General features: G+C 70.7%; 2 protein-coding genes across 2 annotated transcripts; both read left to right on the top strand.

The window, feature by feature from the left end:
- Nucleotides 1-65: 65 nt before the first annotated feature.
- Nucleotides 66-4,650, top strand: CUNH11orf80 (chromosome unknown C11orf80 homolog). Its single transcript, XM_041121932.1, has 13 exons — nt 66-89; nt 718-760; nt 906-990; nt 1,079-1,176; nt 1,798-1,853; nt 1,983-2,045; nt 2,905-2,980; nt 3,077-3,208; nt 3,292-3,413; nt 3,505-3,615; nt 3,701-3,812; nt 3,890-3,975; nt 4,056-4,650. The coding sequence occupies exons 1-13, from the start codon at nt 66-68 to the stop codon at nt 4,098-4,100; spliced, it is 1,053 nt and encodes a 350-aa protein (XP_040977866.1). The 3' UTR covers nt 4,101-4,650.
- A 158-nt stretch (nt 4,651-4,808) lies between these two features.
- Nucleotides 4,809-7,997, top strand: RCE1 (Ras converting CAAX endopeptidase 1). Its single transcript, XM_030006871.2, has 8 exons — nt 4,809-5,040; nt 5,897-5,999; nt 6,094-6,177; nt 6,245-6,323; nt 6,640-6,807; nt 6,896-6,967; nt 7,509-7,571; nt 7,663-7,997. The coding sequence occupies exons 1-8, from the start codon at nt 4,829-4,831 to the stop codon at nt 7,980-7,982; spliced, it is 1,101 nt and encodes a 366-aa protein (XP_029862731.1). The 5' UTR covers nt 4,809-4,828; the 3' UTR covers nt 7,983-7,997.
- Nucleotides 7,998-8,327: the final 330 nt, after the last annotated feature.

Below are 8,327 nucleotides of genomic sequence, written 5' to 3'. Positions count from 1 at the left end.
GCCCCCCTCTTCCTCCGCGCCGCCAGGGGGCGCTCGCGGGAAAAGGGGAGGGGAGGGGGCGCGACATGGCGGACGAGGCCGTGCGCGCGGTGCGGGGGGGTCTGAGAGGGAGGGGGGAGGCCGGGGGGGGGGCTAGGGAGGATGGGGGGGTCAGGGGTCCCCGGGGGGGGGTCTTGGAGGGGGTCAGGGGTCTCTAGGGAGGATGAGGGGGGGGTCGGGGGTGGGTCAAGAGTCCCAGAAAGGACTGGGGGGGGCTTGGGGGGGGCCTTGGGGGGGGTCAGGGGTCCCTAGGAGGGATGAGGGAGGGTTTTGGGTGGTCTGAGAGGACTGGGGGGGGGCTTGGGGGTTTCTGGGGTGGTCAGGGGTCCCTAGGAGGGATGAGGGAGGGTCTGGGGGGGGTCAGGGGTGGGTCAAGGGTCCCAGAGAGGATTGGGGGGGGCTTGGGGGGGTCTCTGGCGTGGTCAGGGGTCCCTAGGAGGGATGAGGGGGGGTGTTTTGGGGGGTCTCGGGGGCGGTCTCTGGGGTGGTCAAGGGTCCCAGAGAGGATGGGGGGGGTTCAGGTGTCTGTAGGGGGGCTCAGGGGTCACTCGGGAGGATGGGGGGGGGGTTTGGGGGCTTTGGGGGTCCCTAGGAAGGCTGGGGAGGGGTCCTGGGGGGTCCCTGGGGAGGATGGGGGGGGGTCGGGGGGGTCCCCTCCATGGCCGCCGGTGCCCACAGGTGCTGGAGCGGCTCCTCCTGGGCCTGCGGCCCCCCGAGAGCCGTGAGCCGAGGGGGGGGGTCCCTGCTGGTGGCCCTGGCGGCAGAGGGGGACGGGGGGGACACGGGCCAGCCCCTCTGCACCATCACTGGTGCGTGGGGGGGGGCCTGGGGGGGGAGACAGTGCGGGGGGGGGGGCTCTGGTTGAGGGGACCCCCGACACCCCCCTTGTCCCCCCAGTGGCGGCCGGCAGGGAGCTGAGCCGCGGCGTCGAGGCCGAAGACCTGCGGGGAGGTAGGAGATGACCCCAGCCCCCCCCCCTCAGGGGGGGTCCTCACTGTGCACCCCCCCCACCCCAAACCCCCCCCAACCCTCCTTGCAGCCGCCCGGGGGTTGCTGGAGCTACCGGGGGTCCCCAGCACCCCAGCCCTGTGCTGCGGCCGGATCCTGCGCCGAGCCCGGCTGCGTTTGGCCTTCCAGGTGAGGCTGGGGGGGGACGACACCCCCCCCCCCCCAACAAACGCCCTCCTTCCCCACGCCCCAGGGTGACCTTGGGGGGGGGCAGAATCGGGGCCGGAGGCCCCCCGGGAGCACCCGCTCCTGCCGCAAGTAGGGCGGGTGGATAAATATAGCTGGGACGGCCTGGTTTTGGGGGGGGGGGGCGACGACACACACAGCAGAATGGGGTCACCGGTGGGGGGGGGGGGGGGGCAGCACCCCAAAACCCACACTAGGGCCAAGGGGCCCCCAAACTGGTCCCAGTCCTTTGGTGGGGCTGGGCTGGGCCCCCCAAAACCGGTGTGAACAAGCAGGACCCCCACCCCGCCCCGGGTCTGGCCACCCGGGGGGTTGTGTGTCCGGTTTGTGGGGTGCATTGGGGTGCCCCCCCCCCCCCCCCCGGCGCTCTCTGTTTCCCCCCCCCAGCTCAGCCCCCCCCCCGGCACGCTGTCACCCGCCTGTGTCGCCCTGCGGCGGTTCCTCCATAAGACGAGCGTGGTGCACCCCGAGGTACCGTCCCCGGGGGGGGGGACACACACACCGGGGTGCACCCATGGGTGGGTGTGGGGGGGGGTCCCCACATTGACCCCCGCCTCCCCCCAGGTGGAATTTCACTTCTGCGTCAGCGTGAACGGCACCGTGGCCTCGCACACCTACGGGTGAGCCCCCGGAGACACCCCCACCGCCACCCTGGGGACACCCCCCCCGGGGGGACACGGTGGGGGGGGGGTCCCCAGCCCGGGGGGGGGGTCCCAGCCCGGTGCCAGCCCCTTCCCTTGGTTCCGCAGGCGGGAGAACGCCTGGGCCGTGGCGGGAGCGCGGCTGCGGGTCCAGAGCCGGCACTTTGCACTGTACGGGATGGGGATGGGGATGGGGGGGGGGCTCGAGGAAGAGGGGGGGGGGGCTTGGGGTCACCGGGATACGGGGTGGGGGGGGGCTGGGGTCGGTGGGACAGGGACTGGGTGACCCAGAGTCCGTGGGACAGGGATGGGGACAGGTTTGGGGGGGGGCCCAAGGTCAGCGGGATGGGGACAGGGATGGGGTGCCTGGGGGGGGGGGGTCAGTGGGACGGGGTGTCTGGGGGGGGTCAGCAGGACAGGGATGTGGTTCCTAGGGGGGGTCTGCAGGACGGGGGTGCCTGGGGGGGGTCAGCAGGACAGGACAGGGTGCCTGGGGGGGTCAGTGGGACAGGGACAGGGATGTGGTGCCTGGGGGGGGGGGGGTCAGTGGGATGGGGACGAGGACAGGGACGTGATGCCGGGGGGGGCGGTGTGTCCCCGCTGTCCCTGGGGTTCTGGGTGTCCTGGGGGGGGTAGCTGGACACAGCACCCACCTCCCCCATCTCCCCCTCCCCCGGAACTCCAGGCCGTCAGACCCCGGGGTCGCCCCCCCTTGCAGCAGGATCCATCCCACGCTGGGGACCCCCATCCGTCTACGCATCCCCCCCCCCGGCCGCCGCGGCGGGCCTGGGGGGGGAACTGAGCATCGTCCCCGCGGCCGCATTCTGCCCCTGCCACCGTCCCACCCCAAACCTGCCCACCCGCCTTGCCGCCACCCGCCATATCCCAGGGTCCCGGCGGGGGGGTTCGGGGTTTTGGTGGGGGGGGGGGCCACGCATCGGGCCAGGCCGTTCTCCTTGACCGTGGCTACTTGTTCCTCTACGACCCGGTGGGGCTACCGGCCACGCCGCCCCCACCCCGGTTTTTCCAGGATCCCTCCTGGCTGGCCGACTGGGAGCGATTCGGCTTCACCGCGGCCCCCCGTGAGCAGCCGGAGGGCGAGGAAGGTGCGTGTGTGTGGGGGGGGGGGGGGGGTCTGGTGATGGCAAGGGGGTCCCGCTGGTGGGAGTACCCCCCCCCAGCACCCCATCTTGTCCCCGCAGAGCTGGTGACCCCCGATGCCGCCTACGCCGTGCGGCACGGAACCGGCGTCCCGGGGGGGGACCGTCACCCCCAGACCCTCCTGCTCTTCCTCTTCCTCCGCCACGAGGATCCCTTCCAGGTTTACGACGCCGGTGTGTCGCGGGGGGGGGGGCGGCTGGGGGTGTCCCCGGCTGTGTCCCCCCCCCCCTCCCAGCGTGATGGCCGCCCTCCCCAGCCGCTCGCCGGCTACTGCTGGCCCACCTGGACCAGACGCTGCTGAGCAGCCGCCCGGCGCTGGCCACCGGCCTCCGGACCCTCGTCCACCCCGTCCTGGAGGAGCTGTGCCGTCGGCACGAGGTGGGTGCCGGTGGTGTGTGTGGGGGGGGTGGGTGCTGGGGGGGGGGGCCACCAACACCCCCTGATCCCCCCCTCCCGTCCCGTCCCGCAGGGTCAGGAGCGGCTGGCACGGTCCTTGCCCGTCGTGCTGGACGCGGTGACGGCCGTGGTGACCGGCAGCACCAGCGCCCGTTTTCGGCGGGCCTGCCTGCGCACCATGCAGGTTGGGAGTGGGGGGGAACAGACTCCGGGGGGGGGGCCTCTGTGTGGGGGGGGGGGAGGGTGACCCCTTCCCCGTGTCCCCGCAGGTCGAGGACACCCCGGCACTGGCGGCGGCCGTCAGGCGGAGCTTGGCCGAAGTCACCCACCGGCGTCTGCTGCCCTGCGCCTCCTGCGAGACCCCCGGGGACACCCGGCGGGGTGAGGGACAAGCCGGGGGGGGGGCAGGGAGGGAATCCACCCCCCCCGGCCCCTTACACCCCCTTCACCCCCCGCAGGGTCCCCAGAGGGTCCCCATGTGCGGAGGGGACGACGGGTGGAGGAAGAGAAGGAGGAGGAGTGTCCCCAGAGCAGCGAGGGCCAGGTGGGCTGTCACTGGTGGGGGGTCCCCAGGGGTGGCCCCCCCCCTTAACCCCCCCATTGACCCCCCCCCCCATCCCGCAGGCGTGGCAGCGGGAGGTGGCCAGCCTGGCCGAGTGGACGGGCTGAGGGACGGGGACGGAGCCCCCCACCATATCCCTGTGCTGACCCAGTTCACCCAGTTCACTTGGTCCCAGCTGGTCCTGGCAGCCCCCCAGGACTGGTACCCCCAACCCAGTTCTGCCAGTCATTCCCAGTTCTGCCAGTCTTTCCCAGATCCCCCAGTCGTTCCCAGTTCTCCCAGTCAGTGCCAGTTCCCCCAGTCAACGCCAGTTCTGCCAATCATTCCTAGTTCTCCCAATCGGTCCCAGTTCCCCCAGTCATTCCCAGTTCCCCCAGTCGTTCCCGGTTCCCCCAGTCGTTCCCGGTTCTCCCACCAGTCCCAGTTCTCCCACCGGTCCCAGTTCCCCCAGTCATTCCCAGTTCTCCCAGTCAGTGCCAGTTTCCCCAGTCAATGCCAGTTCTCCCAGTTGTTCCCAGTTCTCCCAGTTGTTCCCAGTTCTCCCAATCGGTCCCAGTTCTCCCAGTCGTTCCCAGTTCTCCCAGTCAGTGCCAGTTCCCCCAATCACTCCCAGTTCTGCCAGCCAATCCCAGTTCCCCCATCCCCGCTCCACCCCAGTTTCCCACCCAGTTTCCCACCCAATTCCCATCTCCTCGCCCCTCCCCGCTCCCGGCCACGCCCCGCAACGCCTCTCCCCGCCCCTTGACACGCCCCGCTCCCTCCCCCCAACCTTGGCGCCCCGCCGCGCCCCGCCCCGCGGCGCCCGGCCCCGCCCCTGGCCCCGCCCCGCGGCGCCATGGCGGTGTCGGAGGCCGCGGGCGGCTCGTCCTGGGCCGCGGGTCGCGCCGGGCCGGCCCCGGGAGCGGCCTCGGGAGCGGCCCCGGGATCGGGCCCGGCCCCCGCCGCCGCCGCCGGGCCCGGGCCGTGCTGGGCCGCCGTGCTGGCCTGCCTCAGCCTGGCCTGCTCCTACGTGGGCAGCCTCTACGTCTGGGGCAGCCCCCTGCCGCGGTACGGGCCGGGGGTCTCGGGGGGGGGGGGGGGGGTGCGACGGAGGGGAGTAGCTCCGGGGGGGCGAGGGGACTTCTTGGGAGGGTCTAGGGGGGGTCTGTAAGGTACCTGGAGGAGGTCTGGGGGTCCTAGGGGGGTCTGGGGGGTCTCTGGGGGGGTCTATAAGGTACCTGGAGGACATCTGGGGGTGCTAAGGGGGGGGTCTGGGGGATCTGTAGGGTGTCTGGGGGGGTCTATAAGGTACCTGGGGGAGGCCGGGGGATCTGTAGGGTGTCTGGGGGGGTCTATAAGGTACCTGGGAGTCTGTGGGGTGTCTGGGGGGGTCTATAAGGTACATGGGGGAGGTCTGGGGGGGTTGGGGGGTCTGGGGGATGTCTGAGGGGGTCTGTAAGGTACCTGGGGGAGGTCTGGGGTCCTGGGGGGGTCTATACGGTACCTGGAGGAGGTCTGGGGGTGCTAGGGGGGTGTCTGGAGGGTCTGTAGGGTACCTGGGGGGGTCTGGGAGGCTACAGGATACCTGGGTGAAGTATGGGCATCCTGGCAGGGTCTATGGGATATGTGAGGGAGTCTGGGAAGTCTATAATGTACCTGGGGGAGGTCTGGGGGTCCTGGGGGGGGGTCTGGGAGGTCTATAGGGTACCTGGGGGGGGCCTGAAGGGTCTGGAGGGTTTATAGGATATCTGGGGTCTGGGGTGCATTGAGGGTACCTGGGAGAGTGTCTTCAGGGTATTGGGGGCTTTATAGAGTATGTAAGGGGGGGTTGTGGGGTCCCAGGAGAGCTCCTTAGTGTCTGTGGGGTGGGGAGTGCTGTTGGGGCAGCCCCCCCCCCACCCCATGCTGACCCCCTCTGCCACAGGGACCACCCGTCCGTCATCAAGCGGCGTTTCACCAGCGTCCTGGTGGTCTCGGGGCTCTCCCCGGCCTTCGTCTGGCTCTGGAAGGAGCTGACGGGCGTCAAGGTGAGGTTGGGGGGGGCTGTGCTTTGGGGGGGGGACACACAGGGACAACACACCCCCGCCCTGAACGGTGCTGACCCCCCTTTCCTCCCCGCAGCCGGACACCCCGCTGCCGGCGCTGCTGGGGCTGCGCCTGGAGGGGCTGGTGCCGGCCACGCTCCTGCCGCTGCTGCTCACCATGGTAGGTGTGGGGCTGGGGGGGGGGGGCACAGTCCCCCAGCCCCCCCTGACCCCCCCATCTCCCCCAGATCCTCTTCCTGGGGCCCCTCATCCAGCTCTCCATGGACTGTCCCTGGCGCTGGCTCGACGGCGTCAGGGTGGCTTTCGGTAAGGGGGGGACACACGACTCAGGGAGGGGGGGGTCAGGGGCTGGGGGGTGGTGGGTAAGGGGTCCCAAGCAGGGTGGCGGATAACAGGGTGGGGGCTTTGGGGGGGCAGCGGGGGGTTGGGAAAGGGGACATGGCACCGGGTTTTGGGGGGGTGGTTGGGGACCTGAGGGGTTTCACAAGGTGTGGTGACCTTGGGGGTGGCCGAGTTGGGTTTTGGAGGGGGGGGGGACCTGTTGGGTCAGGGGACCCCAAGGCGGGGCAGCGGGTTTTGGGGTCAGCAGCGGTGGGTTTTGGGGTGCTTCCTTCTCCCGCAGACCCCCGTTTCTGGGCGCTGTGCCTGGGCGACGTGCGCTGGCTGCGGAACCAGGTGGTGGCTCCGCTGACGGAGGAGCTGGTTTTCCGCGCCTGCATGCTGCCCATGCTGGTGCCCTGCACCGGCCCCGGCCCCGCCGTCCTCGCCTGCCCCCTCTTCTTCGGCGTGGGTGAGTGCAGTCCCCCCCCGGGGACACCCCCCCACCCTGGAACCCCCAAACCGACACTCACAGCCCCTTTCTTTCCCCCCCCCGCCAGCCCATTTCCACCACGTCATCGAGCAGCTCCGGTTCCGGCAGGGCTCCGTCAGTAGCATCTTCATGTCGGCAGGTACCGTTGCGGCGGGGAGGGGGGTGGGCTATGGGGTGCCCGGGGGGGGGCCTTGGGGTGCTGGGGGGGGGGCAGATATGGAGTGCTTGGGGCAGGTTGGGGTCCCTGAGTGGGGGCCCAAAGGAGTGTGGTGTACCCAAGGTGGGTGGTGGTGCTGTGTAGGGTGTTTAAGGGGCATTTGGGGTGTCTGGGGGGGGATTTGGGGTGTCTGGGGCAGTGTGGGGTGCCCTGCAGGGATACAGGATTCCTGGGGGGGGCCTATGGGGTGCCCAGGGGGGTCCTTAGGGTGCTGGGGGGTGGGATATGGAGTGCCTGGTGTGGAGTGGGGTGCCCGAGGGGGGATGCGGGGTGGGGAGGGGGTGTGTAGGGTGCCTGGGGGGGGCACAGGGTGCTTAAGGGACATATGGGGTGTCTGGGGGGGGATGTGGGATGCCTGGGGCAGTGTGGGGTGCCCCGGGGGGATACAGGGTTCCTGGGGGGGGGGTATGGGGGTGCCCAGGCCCCCACCCACCCCGACCACCCCCACCTGCCCCCCCCCCAGCTTTCCAGTTCTCCTACACAGCCGTCTTCGGCGCCTACACGGCCTTCATCTTCCTCAGGACAGGTGGGGCGCGGGCAGGGCTGGGGGGGGGGGGGGGGCTCAGCCCCTCCGTCCACCCACCCTCTGTCCGTCCGTCTGTCCGTCCGTCCCGCAGGCCACCTGGCGGGCCCGGTGCTGTGTCACTCCTTCTGCAACTCGATGGGGTTCCCGGCGGTGGGGGCGGCGCTGGAACACCCCCGACGTCGGGCCTTGCTCCCCTGTTACCTGCTGGGGGTCCTGCTCTTCCTCCTCCTCCTGCACCCCCTCACCGAACCCGCCTTCTTCGGGGGGGCTCCTGTCTGCGCCCCTCGTCTGGGGGCCCCCCCCCGCCTGCTCCTGACCCGGGCGCGGGGCGCCCGCCCCGGACCCCCGACTCCTCCCCCCCGACTCCGTTTTTATAGGTGCCGCCGCACAGAGCTCTATTTTTGTGATTAAAGTGCTTTAAACCTTGGTGTGCGGGACTGGGAGAGACTGGGGTGGGACTGGGACGAGATGGGGAGGGAGTGGGAGAGAGTGTGAGGGAATGGGACAGACTGGGACAAAACTGAGGGAATGTGAGGGACTGGGATGGGACTAGGAGGGAGTGGAAGAGACTGGGACGAGATGAAGTACTGGGAGGGAGTGTGAAGAAGTGGGAGAGACTGGGATGAGATGGGGAGGGACTGGGACAGCCTGGGAGGGACTGGGGTAGACCTGAGAGAGACTGGGGCAGGGCAGGGAGGGATTGGGATGGGACTGGGACGGGACCAAGTCGGTGCCTGCGCCCCGCTGGGACTGGGA

This window comes from Aquila chrysaetos, unplaced genomic scaffold (genome assembly GCF_900496995.4).
Source record: "Aquila chrysaetos chrysaetos unplaced genomic scaffold, bAquChr1.4, whole genome shotgun sequence".
Classification (NCBI taxonomy): Eukaryota; Metazoa; Chordata; class Aves; order Accipitriformes; family Accipitridae; genus Aquila; species Aquila chrysaetos.
The sequence above is the reverse complement of the archived record's forward strand: the minus strand, read 5'-3'. Positions and strand labels throughout refer to the sequence as shown.

Excerpts from the sequence above, each read along its gene's own strand:
- CUNH11orf80 (XM_041121932.1), top strand. The coding sequence starts at position 66 with ATGGCGGACGAGGCCGTGCGCGCG. Across the intron at positions 90-717 it reads CGGACGAGGCCGTGCGCGCG|GTGCTGGAGCGGCTCCTCCT; the intron begins GTGCGGGGGGGT and ends CGGTGCCCACAG. Across the intron at positions 3,209-3,291 it reads CTTCCAGGTTTACGACGCCG|CCGCTCGCCGGCTACTGCTG; the intron begins GTGTGTCGCGGG and ends CGCCCTCCCCAG.
- RCE1 (XM_030006871.2), top strand. The coding sequence starts at position 4,829 with ATGGCGGTGTCGGAGGCCGCGGGCGGCTCGTCCTGGGCCGCGGGTCGC. Across the intron at positions 6,178-6,244 it reads TGCCGCTGCTGCTCACCATG|ATCCTCTTCCTGGGGCCCCT; the intron begins GTAGGTGTGGGG and ends CATCTCCCCCAG. Across the intron at positions 6,968-7,508 it reads TAGCATCTTCATGTCGGCAG|CTTTCCAGTTCTCCTACACA; the intron begins GTACCGTTGCGG and ends CCCCCCCCCCAG.